The sequence below is a fragment of the Saccopteryx leptura genome, chromosome 9, assembly GCF_036850995.1.
Source record: "Saccopteryx leptura isolate mSacLep1 chromosome 9, mSacLep1_pri_phased_curated, whole genome shotgun sequence".
Taxonomy (NCBI): domain Eukaryota; kingdom Metazoa; phylum Chordata; class Mammalia; order Chiroptera; family Emballonuridae; genus Saccopteryx; species Saccopteryx leptura.
In genome coordinates this window covers 33,185,474-33,201,917 of record NC_089511.1, presented here as the reverse complement: position 1 = coordinate 33,201,917, position 16,444 = coordinate 33,185,474, and the positions used below count along the sequence as shown (strand labels likewise).

Below are 16,444 nucleotides of genomic sequence, written 5' to 3'. Positions count from 1 at the left end.
AAAGAGAAATCCTAATTAAGTGCTTGCAGAGCCTTTGAAGCATCCATGGGCTCTCTTTTAGGCAAGAGGGTTTTAGCATTCCCTTCAAATCCACGTGTTCTTTGATTGCACTTTCTGTCATTCTGGTGGCAGTTCTTTCTCACTGCCTCTTATTTTGGTGGCACAAATAAAGTAGCAAAAGCTAGGAAGGCTGAAGATGTAGGTGAACTGCACATGGCTCCCATTAGTGATTTAAGCAGGGGTTTTGGGGAGAGAGGTAGATTCGTAATTGCCTCTTTGTACTAGAAGAGAGTTGAGACATTGGTCATATTTTATTGGAAAAACTTGACAACTCCAACTCTTGGTGACTTGACATATTTAGAACGGGAGGCTAGACCTTGTATTTGTTAATTGGGTAGGGGACTTTGGTCTCTTCCAGTGTTTTGCCTAAGACAGGTTAAGAGGTGGTTAAGAGAGACTTAAAGTTGATTTTTTTCTTCTCTGTCTTCCTCATCAGTTTTGATGTGCTGCAGAAATCTGTTAACTAGATTTAGTAATCTTGACAATGTCTGTTGCTTAAGGAAATGATTTTAAGTAAAATGAGGAAAGTGTTGAGTTTGGAGGTGTCCCATATGTGACTAGCCAGCACTAGAGGACTGAAGGATAAAGAGAACAGGAGACAGGAGCAATAGGCAATACTATAGTACAATATTATTGTACAGAATAGGCAATAAAAGACAGTGCAGACCAATATTTTTTAACTTTGGCACTGTTGACTCTTTGGGCTGAGTTATTTGTTTTTCCTCCTCTACAGAACATACTAATAAAGGACAGAATGTGCTAGGAGTAATGGTTCAATTAGGCTTGAGAACATACCTTTTTAAATATAGTATTAGATTTTTAAATTTTTTATTGATTGATTTTAGAGAGAGAGAGAGAGACATTGGTTTGTTGTTCCATGTCTATATATATACATTCATTGGTTGATTCTTTTATGTTTCCTGACCAGGGATCTAACCCTCAACTTCAGCTTACTGGGACGATGCTCTAACCAACTGAGCTACCTGGCCAGGGCCAAGAACACACCTTTTAAAAAGATAATGTGGTTTGGCATCACTTAAATGTTAGCTTATTAAACATTGATAATACAGCCAACTATGCAATTAGTTACAAAAGTGGTATTTTTTACAGCCAAGTTTTAATTGAACTGAATGGTACCCTTTCATATCCTAAACACAGCTCAGTTTTCTCTGGAGCTATTTTAGTGAAGGTTCATTAAAAAGCAAAGCATATCTGCATAATTAGATGACTATCAGGTGGTACAAGTAATTTTCTCTCACCTGAATTGTTTTTAAATTATTGGCCCTGGCCGGTTGGCTCAGTGGTAGAGCGTCGGCCTGGCGTGCAGAGGTCCCGGGTTTGATTCCCGGCCAGGGCACACAGGAGAGGCGCCCATCTGCCTCTCCACCCCTCCCCCTCTCCTTCCTCTCTGTCTCGCTCTTCCCCTCCCGCATCAGGGCTCCATTGGAGCAAAGATGGCCCGGGCGCTGAGGATGGCTCCTTGGCCTCTGCCCCAGGCGCTAGAGTGGCTCTGGTCGGGACAGAGCGACGCCCCCTGCTGGGCGTGCCGGGTGGATCCCGTTCGGGCGCATGCGGGAGTCTGTCGGACTGTCTCTCCCCGTTTCCAGCTTCAGGGGGAAAAAAAAATTTATTTGCAAAGAATAATTTTTTTTTTTTTTTTTTTTACAGAGACAGAGAGTTAGAGTGAGGGATAGACAGGGACAGACAGACAGGAATGGAGAGATGAGAAGCATCAATCATTAGTTTTTCATTGCACATTGCGACACCTTAGTTGTTCATTGATTGCTTTCTCATATGTGCCTTGACTATGGGCCTTCAGCGGACCGAGTAACCCCTTGCTTGAGCCAGCGACCTTGGGTCCAAGCTGGTGAATTTTTGCTCAAACCAGATGAGCCCACGTTCAAGCTGGTGACCTTGGGGTCTCGAACCTGGGTCTTCCGCATCCCAGTCTAACGCTCTATCCATTGTGCCACCGCCTGGTCAGGCACAAAGAGTAATTTTAAATGCACTTTAGCTGTACCCAGAGTTATAACCTTATAGTAACAATCTTTTGTGATGCAAAGTAGAGGAATCTCAGAGTTGCAAGGAATGTTAGCTATCAGCCAGACCAGTTGATTGCCCAGGTAATATATTTCCTCTACTTTGTATCCGGTTTACACATATATCATTAAATCTTATTCTTGGCATGTATTATTTGAACTGTTTTTTTTATTTGCATTTAGTATTTGATATCCAATATGTTTTGATTATACCTGTATTAGTGGCATAATTATACTTAATTATGGAAACCCGTGATTATGTAAATGCCATCATTTAGAGCTAACCTTTGTATAGAACGGGTCAGGAACCTATGGCTGGCGAGCCAGATGTGGCTCTTTTAATGGCTGCATCTGGCTTGCAGACAAATCTTTAATAAAAAAAATAATATCGTTAAAAATATAAAACATTCTCATGTATTACAATCCATTCATTTCCTACCACTCATGTTCATGGTTGCGAGTGGCTGGAGCCAATCACAGCTGTCCTCCGGGACAACACCAGATTTTTATTGGATAATGCCTAATGTACATGGTTGGTGGTTGTATGGCTCTCATGGAATTACATTTTAAAATATGTGGCGTTCATGGCTCTTTCAGCCAAAAAGGTTCCCGAACCCTGGTATAGAAAGGTAATCAGGTCTTCTCTATAAAGAAGTGATAGATACTAAATCCAATAGACACTTAGTGGATTCAGTAACAGCCCTAATAGGCCCTGTAAGTAATACTGCAGATGATAAGCCTGTTCGGAATGAACTAACTAAAAGTTTAGTCTAACTTGAGGAGGTTGACACAGATTTTAATAAAAAATTCCTAGGAAAATAGACCTCTTTTAAACTCTGCTATATTACAAATAAAATTAAAATTTTAAGAATCTCTGTGTGCCACACTGTCTTAACCAGAAAATGGTTTTCTATGAAATTTATTTTAAAAGATTTATAAGGTATTTAAATACTATATGTTTTACCTAATTATAAAAATGTAACACACTCTTTGTAAAAACATAAGTAAAATTAAAATGAAAATACCTGTAATCATACCATTGAAATGTAGAACCACTGTTACCACTTTGGTAAACGTCTTTCATGTTTTTTTTTTCCTGTGCACAAAAAATACATACTTAAAAATTAGAATGTGGATCACACTGTACATGAACTGTTTTACTTAATGTTTCATTAGCATTTCCCCATAGTCTTTTGGAAATATATTAGTTTCTTTCTTTTTTTTCTTTTTAATTTAGTGAGAGAAGGGGAGGCAGAGAGACAGACTCCCGCATGCACACACCCCCATCCACCCAGCAAGCCCACTAGGGGGCGATGCTCTGCCCATCTGGGGCATTGCTCCGTTGCTCAACAACCAAGGCCATAGCCTCTGAGGTAGAGGCTATGGAGCTATCCTTAGCACCTGGGGCCAACTCACTCCATTCAAGCCTTGGCTGCAGGAGGGGATGAGAGAGAAAGAGCGAAGGAAGAGGAGGAGGGGTGGAGAAGCAGATGGTTACTTGTCCTATGTGCCCTGATTGGCAATCGAACCCAGGACATCTACACATTGGGCTGCCACTCTACCACTGAGCCAGCCGGCCAGGGCCAGAAATATATTAGTTTCCTATTGCTGCTATAACAAATCTGTATAAATTTAGTGTCTTAAAACAACACAAATTTAATATCTCAGTTCTGGAGGTCTACAGTCTGAAGTCAGTGTCACTAGTCTAGAGTCAAGGGGTCAGCAGGGCTCTATTGCTTTTCAGTTTCTTGAGACACTTGCATTCCTTGGCTCCAAACTTCTTCCTCTGGTTTCTCTGGCCTCATGTTTCCATCATCACATCTCCAACTACCAGCTCAGTGCTTCTTCCTCCCTCTTACTGTACTTACATTGGACCCACCTGGGTTATCCAGGATAACCTCTCCATCTCGAGATCCTTGGTTTCATTATACGTACTGGCAAACTCCCTTTGGGCAATAAAGTAGCATTTACAGGTTCTGGGAGTTAGGATGTATAATAGATAGACATCTTTTGGGGACCACTATTCAGCTCTCTAAAGGAGAATTGCTGCATGGCATTCCATGAACCAGAATTATTTAGCTAGTTCCCTTTTACACTGGCAGATGGTCTCTAATTTTTCTCAGTTGTAATCCTTGGATATGAATCACTGTGTGCTTTCAAATTCACACATATATGGAAAGAATTTCTAGGGGAGATTTTAGAAAAGCAGTGTAGCCAAAGAGTGTGGCCTGTGGAGCCAGACCTCCCAAGTTTGCAGCCCAGCTTTCCTGCTCTCTGGCCATGTGGCTCCAGGCAAGGTTCTAAGCTACCTTGGACCTCAGTTTTCTCACCTAAAAATGGGGTAGTAACAGGTTGTTTTGAGAATTAAATGAGTTATAATACATGCAGATTACTTGGAATGGCTCAGCAAGTGTTCCTTTTTGTTATTACTGGATGTATTAGACCAACATTTGTTTTATATTCATTTTTCAGGCTTTTAAATACACATTGGCAAATTACCATTCTGAAAGACGGTAAGAATTTCTTTTATGTTCACGAGCAACATATGAGAGTACTCATTTGGGTCAACCCCAAATGACCTTAAACATGATTTGTATTTTATACTGAGTCTCAATTTATGTCTGTGAAGATGATGTTTAATTTTTATAATATAAACTATAGGAACACAAGTGAATTTTAGTTGAAATTTACTTTATCATGGATCTTTTCAGGAGTTCTTTCAATCCCTTATAATGAGAAATACTTTTAATTTCACTTTGACTAGCTCAGTCTCATCTGTTAAGATGTCATTCACTGCTAACAGTTGATGTGTGTAAATCTCTTTGACATGTTGTGTGTTCTGGTTATGTACACAGTTTAATATAAGAGGCTTGTAAGTGCTCTCCTCACATTTTAAAATTCAGAAATCCCACCATTCTCAGTGCATTCGAAGCACCGGAGACTAAGTATAGGACTTACTTATTTGCATATTTTGGAAGCAATTTCAACCGACCAGAAAGGTTCCAAGAACAGTAAAAACCTTTATTCCTCCTTGAACCATTTGAAAGTAAGTTCAAATGGCCCGATGCCAGTTATCCCCAGATACTTAGTGGGCATTTCCTGCAATTGCTTGGACCTTCTTATATAATCAAAGCCCAGCCTTCAAAATCAGGAAATGAGTCTTGATACAGCACTGCTATCTAATCACAGGCAGGCCCGTTCAGGCTTTGCCACTTGTTCTTGTAACATCCGCCTGGCAGAGGTCCCCATTTCTGAATCTTGAGTTGTAGTTAGGGGTCATGTTTAACCTGGAGCCGTATCTAAATCATCCCTTGGCTTTCATTACCTTGGTACTTAGGAAAGTTCTAGGTCGCTATTTTGAAGACTGTCCCTTGATTTGGGTTCTGACATTTACTCCTGATCCAATTCAGGTTGTACATCTTTGGCAGGAACCCCGGGGGGATGCCACGGTCTTCCAAGGCATCTGCTCAGTGGTCCATTGCTGGTTAACTTAACGAAGCTTCTCCACGTAAAGTTACCCATTTTTCCCTTTGTAAATCAGGATTTTGTTGGGAGGCATTCCAAGACTATGTAAATAACTCATTCTTTAAACTTTTAATTTATTTGATTTATTTGTGTCATTGTGGACTCATGTTTTCCTTTTTTACTCAGTGGGTTAGGATCTATTGCTTTCATTATTTATTTTGATGCTCATATTATTCCCAGCTGGCCTCTGTGTCCCTTTGACACATCCCCATAATTCTTTGAGCACTTTTTCCCTTCCTGCAAGAAAGATGTTCCAGATTCAGCTGCTTTTAACTTGCCAATCCTGGAACTAGTTCCTTCCCTGGAGAGCCTGGCTTCTTTTAGTGGAGAATAGTGTTTAGAAGACTAGTTCTGGGCGTGAGGTGGCTTCCTCTTACTGGGATGTCACTGCTCCCACGTCCTTTCAGTAGGCAAAGCTAGGAAATGTGTATGTGTGAGTACACATGCATACACACGTCTGCATATACTTTTTTCTGTATTTGTCTATATATTGAAAACCTTGAGTTCACACCAGTACTTCCAATTTCAGTCAGATTCTGCATGGTTCATTCAAGTTTCTTCCTTTTTCATATTTGTGACTTCATTCTCTGACAGTGAGAAATCTGCCTCCCATTATCTGTAAAATATTTGATGAAATCAATTTTTCTTTGTTGCTGCCATCACCCCATTCAGGCTCTGATACCCCTTACTAGGTCCCTCTCTGCCACACGTGGACCTTTCTGACCCTCGCAGGCCCTGTTGCCCCACTCCAGGCCACTGTGGCCTTCCCACCAGTGACTAGGTCTGGTCCTCAGCTGAATTATTCAGAAAGGGAAGAAAAGGAGAAATGAGAAGTCTTTTTAAAATGTGTTTTTCTTTTCATGTGTGTCATATGTGTATATGTATGTGTCTTTGTTTATATACTCTTTTTTAAAAATTTTATTTATTTTTTACAGAGACAGGGAGTGAGTCAGAGAGAGGGATAGACAGGGACAGGCAGACAGGAACGGAGAGAGATGAGAAGCATAATCATTAGTTTTTCATTGCGCGTTGCGACACCTTAGTTGTTCATTGATTGCTTTCTCATATGTACCTGACTGTGGGCCTTCAGCAGACCGAGTAACCCCTTGCTGGAGCCAGTGACCTTGGGTTCAAGCTGGTGAGCTTTTGCTCAAACCAGATGAGCCTGTGCTCAAACTGGCGACCTCGGGGTCTCGAACCTGGGTCCTTCCGCATCCCATTCTGATGCTCTATTCACTGCGCCACTGCCTGGTCAGGCTATATACTCTCTTTTTATCTTACACTTGTTACTTATCTACCTGCCACTAGATAGTAAGCCTGCCCTGGGAGAGTGCTCACATGTCTGCATTATATGGTGAGAGCGAGGAAGGTCGTGGACACACATGAATAGATGTTTAGATGGGAAGTTGCAGTCTGTGCCTTCAAAGGCCCAGTAGGGGGACTGGCCACCTTTAAAACAAACAGGTCAGGCCTGACCTGTGGTGGCGCAGTGCATAAAACGTCGACCTGGAAATGCTGAGGTCGCCGGTTCGAAACCTTGGGCTTGCCTGGTCAAGGCACATATGGGAGTTGATGCTTCTAGTTCCTCCCCCCCCTTCTCTCTCTCTGTCTCTCCCTCTCCTCTCTAAAATGAATAAATAAATAAATAAATAAACAAAACAAACAGGTCAAAAGCACGGAGGTTGGTTGTAAGTGGCTGGTGTTGCGACCCCAGTGTCCATACCTCTAGTCTCCCTGGTGGCATTTTTTGTTTTCCTCAAAGCAAATTTATATTTTAAGCCCTCTTATTTTGGGATTGGAAGACCATAGAAACCTCAGTATATGTCATAACTTTTATGACATACAGATCTTTGGAGAGAGGGTATTCTCAGAACCCAGACTTTAGTTCATCTTTAAGGTACGTAAGCAGGTCAGCCAGATCCAAACAAAACAGTTATCTTTTTGTCCCTGTTATTCTCAACCTTATTATTTGTCCCCATAGAGTTTTTCTACTTGAGGATATCTTCCTTCCAGCCCCTGGTGGGTTTGGAGACTAGAGCAGGCTGGCCTTCCCTAAGGTGCCCTTTTGGGGAAGGGGGGGAGGTCAGTGATGTCTTCATTACTAAGCCAGTGGTCTCTTTCATTTGACCACCCTTCATTTGGAAAGTTCTTTTCACTGATTTTTTTATCCCTGTTCCCTTCTGTCTTCAGCCATGCCCTCCCAACTCAGATGCTCCTAAACTTTCCCATGTTGAGAACTCACCTCCCGCTGGTGTTTCCCAAGTCAGCTGTCCAGCAGCTTTCTCCCTCTCATGTCAGTGAGGGGCAGGAGGCCTCGGTGTTATCCTTGGCTCTTCACTTGCACACCTTCCACCTCTGGTTGTCAGCAGATTCTGTTAACTCTGCTTTCACATCTGTAATGTGACCACTTTCTTCACCCCTTCTGCTCCCCAGCCACACCCCGACCCAAGCCACCCTCTTTACAGGACTTCGAGTTGGTGTCCTGCTCCTGCCTGTGTTGCTTTTCTGCCCGGATCATGCATTCCCTTCCCCCTCGCGGAGGAAGCTGTGGCCTGTCCTCACCCACAGGGCCCTGCCTAGTCTCCCTCCCTGCCATCACATCTCATCTTTGCTTCCCTTCACACCCTCCAAGCACACTGGCTCCTCCTTTCTCTACATGAGCCAGGCATGTTCCCGCCTCAGGGCTTTTGCACCTGTTTTTCCAGTGCCCGAGGTTCTTTCTCTACATGGTTGGACAAGCCTCCCGATTCCATCAGAGGCTCAGAGGTTTCTGGAGCACTCTGAAAGTTCAGCGCTTCCCCCAACATGTCTATCCTCTTCTTCCTTTTTACTCCTTTAAAATACAGTATTTATCACTAGCTTAGTATGTTTTAATTGTCTTGTATATCACCCCGTTTTCCCACACTAAGGGTCAGTTCCATGAGGTCAGAGGTTTCTGTTTATTTTGTTTGCTGCTCTGTTCCTACCACCTGGAAACAGTGCCTGGCTCTTTAGAATTGCTCAGTAGATGAGTACTGAGAGAACAGACTTGCTCAGCAGTCCCACCTTGCCTCTCTTTTATCTCTGTGCAGCTCACTCCTATTGATGGACAGGGTCTTTGTGTCCAGTTGTTTGCTGATGTTCTGCTCAGACTTCATACCTGCTTGAGAGCCTTGCCCTCCACCTTTCAGCTTCTCCAGACTGGCCCCTCATTGCCGCCCCCCCTCATATGATGACTTGCTGATTCTGTGCATGGCCTGTGTTTTCTTCTTCTGTGATGGGGTTCTGCCCAGGATGCCCCTCTCCCCTCTCTTTTCCCTGCTCCCAGCCCTACCCCCTCAACATCCATTCAAGCCTGCTGCCTCCACTTCATCAGTAGGAGCCTCCCCTTCCTCTTTACACCCGGGAAGGACTCTCAACCCTGTGGCCCTGTTACTCTCCCTGTGCCTCCCTTTGGCACTTTCCTGTGCCATGCTTAGCAGTTTGCAGGTATGTTGGCCGATTTGCTGGGTCACACTTCGAGGACTGTGTCCCTCACTAACAATACTTGTTTCTTGTGCATTACCTGGCGGTGTCTTCAACTTGCTTAGCATTCTATAAACTTATAAGATTTAATGAATAAATTAAGGTAGAACGTCTTAGGATAGTGCAATGTCCTATTTTCCAAAAGCCTAAAAAGTTTTGTTTTCTATTTGGGAGAGAACTGATTATCTTAAACACTTTAAAATTTAATGCCCCCTCTCCCAGCCTTTTCTTTTTGTTACTCTTTTTTTAAAAGTCAGGCTCTTGCCACAGCTGTAAGAGAACATCTGCTATCTTTTCTGCATAAGCTGCATTGAATTTTTTGGGAACAGGTTTAATTAAAGTTGGTCTGATCCGGGTAGGTCTAAGATTTTCCCAGTAGTATCACTCTCTAATATTTGTATTAAATGTAGCTCAAATATGTCATGGATTCTTTAGCTTGAGGCAGAAGAGATTTTTTTTTTTTTAATTTAAGTGAGAGACCCATTTAAATCTTTTTTTTAACTATAAGTTAAGTTAATATATCATGATTACTCATCACCAGTGATTAGCTTTCTCTTCTTTGACCAGTAATACTATAATTATGTGAGACATATGCTTCATGCAGTTAAATTCTGTGATACCTCATCGCTCAAGTGTCAATGTAAAAAAAAAAAAAAAATTGGGGCTCACTTCCAAGCAGATTGCTATGAAACACTTTGGTGTGGCTTTTGGTGTCTGTCACCTATTCATTTTCTTTGGTCTTTCTGTTCCTGTCTGTCTTTAATTTCTTTGTTCTATGGTTGGCCTTCTCATTGTTTTAATGTCGATATGGAAATAACTTTTAAAGTTTCTACTTGATGAGCTCTGTGTCAGCACGCTTAGTTTTTAGTTCCTGAGATCATTTTCAGGATCATTTGTCATTACAGCAATGAAAGTCCTAATTATTAACCTTATCAGAATTCTTTAGACTCTCGCCCCTTACTCAGTGTTGTCATGTTTATAGAAGCACATATGAATTGTCCCAGAAACTACAAACTCCTTGTTACTCTAAAGCACCAATTTCTGCTAAAAGATGAGTTTTAACAGCTTGGCAGCCCTCTCCTGAAAGGGGGCTAACTGGTGTTTCCATTTTAGAAAATGGCAATATAAGGCCTATCCGATCTTACTCATCTGTCTTACTTGCTGGACTTATGTTTCTGATGTGATCTGTGCAACTGATTTTGGGGGGCATGCTACAGCCAGTACTGTTTTTTTTTGTGTTTTTTTTGTTTGTTTGTTTTTTTTTTGTTTTTTTTGTATTTTTCTGAAGCTGGAAACGGGGAGAGACAGTCAGACAGACTCCCAGACTCCCGCATGCGCCGGACCGGGATCCACCGGCTTGCCCACCAGGGGCGACGCTCTGCCCCTCCGGGGTTTCACTCTGTTGCAACCAGAGCCACTCTAGCGCCTGGGGCAGAGGCCAAGGAGCCATCCCCAGCGCCCAGGCCATCTTTGCTCCAATGGAGCCTCGGCTGCGGGAGGGGAAGAGAGAGACAGAGAGGGAGGAGAGGGGGAGGGGTGGAGAAGCAGATGGGCACTTCTCCTGTGTGCCCTGGCCGGAAATCGAACCCGGGACTTCTGCATGCCAGGCCGACGCTCTACCACTGAGCCAACCGGCCAGGGCAGCCAGCATTGTTTTTTACTGCTGCTCGATTTTTAGAATAATCTTTTTTTTCTACCATCTGGGTATTTTGAAATGTATCTGTGCCCATGTGTAATTTAATATTCATATGGCATTTTTCTTTGGGAACAACTTACCTCACAAACTGTTTTCTCATATTACAGTACTTCCAATAAAAAAATAATCTGGTTTTATAACATACTTAGCAGGTTAAATTTCTTTTAAGTTAAGGCATTAGATAAAATAAATTTAATGATTGTAAAAACCCTTTGATACTTATTTCATAGAATTGGCAGAAAATATTTCACAATCTGAGTGTAGCTTGAGTAATTTTAATGCACAGTGTCTCTTCAAGATGTTAAGTACATGACTTGAATACAAATCAATTTGTTTTTAGGTATTAAGTTTATATTAGAAAATATGGGTGTATATGCCTGAAAAATTAGTGAAATTTGTGGGGAATTAAAGTGTTGATGGGAAAATGCCTGTTGGTGAGGAATTGCAAATGATAGGAAAATACAGAATCTTAAATAGAAGCAAAGTGAAGGTTGATAAGCAAAGTACGTGATTCCCCTTTCTCTTTGCTGCCAGAATGTTCGAGCCAATATGCTTAATATTCCTTAATTCTCATCCTTAGCTTTCTTCATTTTTCTCATTTATTTTATCTTTCCTTATTTTTTTTTTGTTGAAACAGACTTAAAACTTTATTTTTCCCTGAAAGAGATGAGGACTAACAAAGTGAAATAATAAGGTGTTTCATGGTTGTGTCATACATTTATTTTGTCTCATAACTGGGGTATCTTTTTGACCCTTTATCTAAATTGCACCTGTAAGTAAATCCCACCTGGTTGTGTCATTGTGCTACTAATGTCTCTGTGCTTGTTTTGTAGATTGGCTCGCAGAAGATTGCTCACCCCCCCCTTGGACTGTGGTTCTGTGGTGCAAATGGAGTGTAGGATGCAGTTGTCTGGGCTAGAATGACAGAAGCCTAATGTCCAAGATGGAGAAGAAACGAAGAAAGAAATGAAAGCCTCTTTTCAGGCCAAATAACAAAAGGCCATGAAATTTAACTTTTATTTACATTGGACAGGACTGTAAAGCGGCTGGTCAGTAATGTTTCAGCTTTTAGCTGAAATAAAAATTAACTTATAATCAAGAAAGAAAAAGTGTGATTTGAATTTATGCGATTTTATGACCATATTCACTTATGACCATGAAGCTTGTCAACATCTGGCTGCTTCTGCTAGTGGTTTTGCTCTGTGGGAAGAAACATCTGGGTGACCGACTGGAAAAGAGATCTTTTGAAAAGGCCCCATGCCCTGGCTGTTCCCACCTGACTTTGAAGGTGGAATTCTCCTCAACAGTTGTGGAATATGGTAATGATACTATTTTAAATGTTTCCATCCATGTTTTTTGTTTCAAACTTACTTTAAACATTAGCTTTTACCAAAAAAAATTTTTTTGTTTGTTTACAATATACTTTAAATGGGTTGAGTGCATAGCGCTTGGATGTTAACTTTGCTGTAGCATAGCTGGCTTATATGAAGCAAGGAAAATTGATGATCTGAATTATTTTTCTAAACCTTGGTTCCATGGAACAGGTGCTACTGGTGAGGGTGGGGAGTTTGGCTGAATGTTTATATTCTGAAGTTCAAGAGAGCAGATATGATAACTAGCAAATAGTCTTATATCATCTCCAGATTTTGTTGCTGTTTTCGGTAAAACAAAATTGAGCCTTTATGTCTCTGCATTCCTTTTGCTTGTTTGAAAAATGTACATGTATTTCTTTGCTGTATATTCAAACTTCTGTTAATAACTGCTTTTAAAAAAATAAAACATCTGATTTTGAGTAATGTAGCTTGTGATCAGGGGATTTATACAATTCATTTTAATTCAAAACTCTGGGAACTGCTGTCCAGATCATTTAAACTAATCTTTTTGTTTACTGCTCTTTCCACTGTGGGTTTTAAGATGGTAAGTTTTCTTTTACCAGGGAAATTTTAGATTAGATATACTCTTATATATGTACATAAATTCTTATTTTTATTTGTGGTCATTGATTTCAGAATATATTGTGGCTTTCAATGGATACTTTACAGCAAAAGCTAGAAATTCATTTATTTCAAGTGCCCTGAAGAGCAGTGAAATAGACAACTGGAGAATCATTCCTCGAAATAATCCATCCAGTGACTACCCTAGTGATTTTGAGGTGATTCAGATAAAAGAGAAACAGAAAGCGGGGCTGTTAACACTTGAAGATCATCCAAACATCAAACGGGTAACACCCCAGCGGAAAGTCTTCCGTTCCCTCAAGAACGCCGAGTGTGAGTACTGGGCTCAGACTGGTCTGCGTCCATTTCCGGGTTGTTGGGATTTACGGAGAGAGTGTACCTGTTCACCCATGTTGTGCCTCACCACCCCACCCCACCCTCAACCTCACTGGCTCTATTTTGGAAACTCTCAAACTGGCAGAATAGTTGAAAAATAGTACAGTGAATATCCATGTCCTTTCATCTAGCTTCCTCAATTCTGAACATTTTCTTGGTAGGAATTTAAAAACAAAAAAGAGGCTTCATGTTATTCTGGTGGGAAAAAGACAGTTTCCAGTGGAGGATAATAGTGATTTTTGTTTCTGTGGGGGGTGAGTTTCACCCAGGTAGATCACAGAGCCTCAGACAGTGAGGCCATGATGTTCCTTACAGGAAAGGTGGGGTCTCTGAGCTTCCTCCCTCTCTAGCATTTTGCCTCTGTCTGTATGTTTTCCTTTTTCACGGCATCTTGCAGAATGGCTTTGCCTTGGTTTTGTTTTGTGTTCTCAGTGCTGCCTCGGGCTCCGTGGTGCCTTCCCTGGCTCACTGTAGCCCCAAGCTGGTGTGAAGATGCAAAAACCTCCATTATTGCCTTTTCAGCTCAAGGACTTATTCTTTCCTACAGTTTTACACCTTGGACTTGTTAAGATAGAGTTTATTCTCAAAAATTAATTATCTGTTTATTACATAATATTTTCCAAAGTATGTGTACTAGTAAAGTTTTTTCCCCTACATGTTATAAATCGAGGTAACAATCTAGTTCTGTTATCATTTCTTTTATTCCTAGGCCTGAGAGCCAGTAAGGTTTAAAAAAAAAACAAACGCATGGGTGTGTGTGGGGGGGAGGCTAACTAATTTGCATAGTGTGAGTGGCAGCTTCTCAGTCCGCTCTACAGCGCAGGTGTCTGATGTCTTCAGAGCTCTTTCTACTAGTCCAGATGTTTGTGATGCTTTTTCTCTTTAAAAAGCAATAACCTCAAAACAATTCAGGAATATAAAAACAAATCAATCCTGTACAATTAGCCAAATGTATTATACATTGTTCCTTTTTATTTTTATTTATTTTTTTGTGACAGAGACAGAGAACGACAGAGAGAGGGACAGACAGATAGGGACAGACCGGAAGGGAGAGAGATGAGAAGCATCAATTCTTCATTGCGGCTCCTTAGTCTCCTTAGTTGTTCATTGATTGCTTTCTCATATGTGCCTTGATGGGGGTGGGTGGGTGGGGGGGGCTACAGCAGAGCGAGTGACCCCTTGCTCAAGCCAGTGACCTTGGGCTCAAGCTAGCAACCATGGGGATCATGTCTGTGATCCCACGCTCAAGCTGGTGACCTCAGGGTCTCGAACCTGGGTCATTTGTGTCCCAGTCTGATGCTCTGTCTACTGTGTCACCACCTGGTCAGGCTATTTTTTTTGTCTTAAAAAGCTTCAGAATATTTTAGACAACATGGAAATGCCTAATTTTCACACAGTAATCATAGAATCTCATGGCTGGGCTTCTTTATACACTCTCCACCATGGTTGCCTGATGCTGTGCTTGACTGTCCTTGACTTAGGAGAGAATCTACTTCCCCCTTGGCCTAGTTTCTTCACGTTATTCCTGACCTGGTGTGGTAACCAGTTTTTCTTTTAAGTCTCAACTTTCTCACCTAACAATGGAGATAATACTACCTACTTCAGGGTTCCTGTGAAGATCAGATGAAATAGTGCATGTGAAGACAACTCAGCAGAGGTTTTAGGGTATTGTAAGTAGACATTAAATGTTGATTATTTCCATGGCTCTGTTTGAAGGCTTTGCTTTATTTTAGGCTGAAACCTGTCTCACTCTGGATCTTATCCCCAATCCAATCCAACTCAGAGCTAACCTGTCTTCTGTAAGATAGTTCTTACTTAAAGATGTATTTTAAAGATATCCATGGTGTCCACTCTTGAGAATTGCCTCTTCAAGATAACAAAAGTCTCTAGTTCCTTCCACCCTTATTCATATGACATGATTTCAAGTCCCCTCACCTTTGACTTTCCTTTTTTAAATGCTTTCCTTGGACTATTCTTCAGTTTTTCTAAATTGCTTTCAAAGAATGAGGCCAGAACTGAATTCAGTACTTAAGGTAAAGCAGAGCATACCCCTCCTTGTTCTAAATACTGCTCTTTATTGAGTACCTCTGATATTGTTGACTTAAAGAACAGAATCAACTCAGGAAGTTCAGTACAGAATAATTTCAGCTGGACTGCTAATAATTACTTAATAGAATTGACATGACTATATATTTTTCCAGTTCCCTGCCCTTTCATGGGTGTAGCCTGGTAAGACCAGAATAAAAATGATAGTAATTTGCTTTAGAACCAGAACTTCAGTAGAATTACAGATTTTCTCTTCTTAAAACTGAGTTGAAATACAGTTTTTTCTTCATTATAGCATGGTCTATGAAAGGTAGAGGGGCAACCCATGTTGTTTCTTTTTTTTTCCATTAAAAGAAAGATATTTACAGAAAGTAAAATCCATGCTTTTTAATGCACAATTTGGCAAGTTTTGATGAAGTATACAGTCAGGGACCCAGCAACCAAATCAAGATACAATGTAGTTCCATTGCCCTTAGAAATGCCCCTGCCTCCTCTGTAGTTTTGCTTTTTGAAAGGTGGCATTCCAGTAGATAAGCATATTAGAATATCAAGACATAGACAGTTGGGAAAAGGTCCCACTGATGATTGCCCAGAGATGGGGGGGGGGGGGGGTAAGGGGATGACACTTTTCTGGCCCAGAAGTCCAGTGCTGTGAATGAAATTTCACGACTGAGTAGTGGCCATTCTCTTCCATTTCCCCCCCTCTTTTTGTGGTTCAGTGAGAACAAGTTACTGATGAAAAATCTTCAGTTTTAGTATCACAATTCACTTTATTGCTTAAAAATTATTACCTTAGTCTTTCTAACATTGGTTAGAAAATTCCAGGTAAAAAACTATTTGGGGATCATATGATGGCTAATAATAGGCTATAAAGGCATTGAGAAACTCCTAGCAAAGGGAGAGAATCCTGTTTTCCTTCCAACAGGATTTCAGAGTGTAATTGTTGCTATTTAAAATGATTGTTTTTCTGACAAGTACTGTGTCATTTCAGTACTTTTTCTTTCTTGATTCTAGCTGACCCCACAGTGCCCTGTAATGAAACCCGATGGAGCCAGAAGTGGCAGTCGTCCCGTCCCCTGCGAAGAGCCAGTCTCTCCCTGGGCTCCGGGTTCTGGCATGCTACGGGACGACATTCGAGTCGACGATTGCTGAGAGCCATCCCGCGCCAGGTTGCCCAGACGCTGCAGGCGGACGTGCTTTGGCAGATGGGATACACAGGTGTGTGCTGTGAACCGGAAGCAGCG

The 16,444-nt window shown here is 41.4% G+C and overlaps 1 protein-coding gene across 1 annotated transcript in view; it reads left to right on the top strand.

The window, feature by feature from the left end:
• Positions 1-16,444, top strand: part of MBTPS1 (membrane bound transcription factor peptidase, site 1) — a 65,547-nt gene that overhangs the window by 1,731 nt on the left and 47,372 nt on the right. Inside the window, exons 2-4 of the mRNA XM_066348409.1 lie at positions 11,658-12,143; positions 12,834-13,091; positions 16,215-16,418. Of these exons, the coding sequence (XP_066204506.1) occupies positions 11,975-12,143; positions 12,834-13,091; positions 16,215-16,418 (631 nt within the window). The 5' untranslated portion in view covers positions 11,658-11,974. The remainder of the gene's footprint in view (positions 1-11,657; positions 12,144-12,833; positions 13,092-16,214; positions 16,419-16,444) is intronic.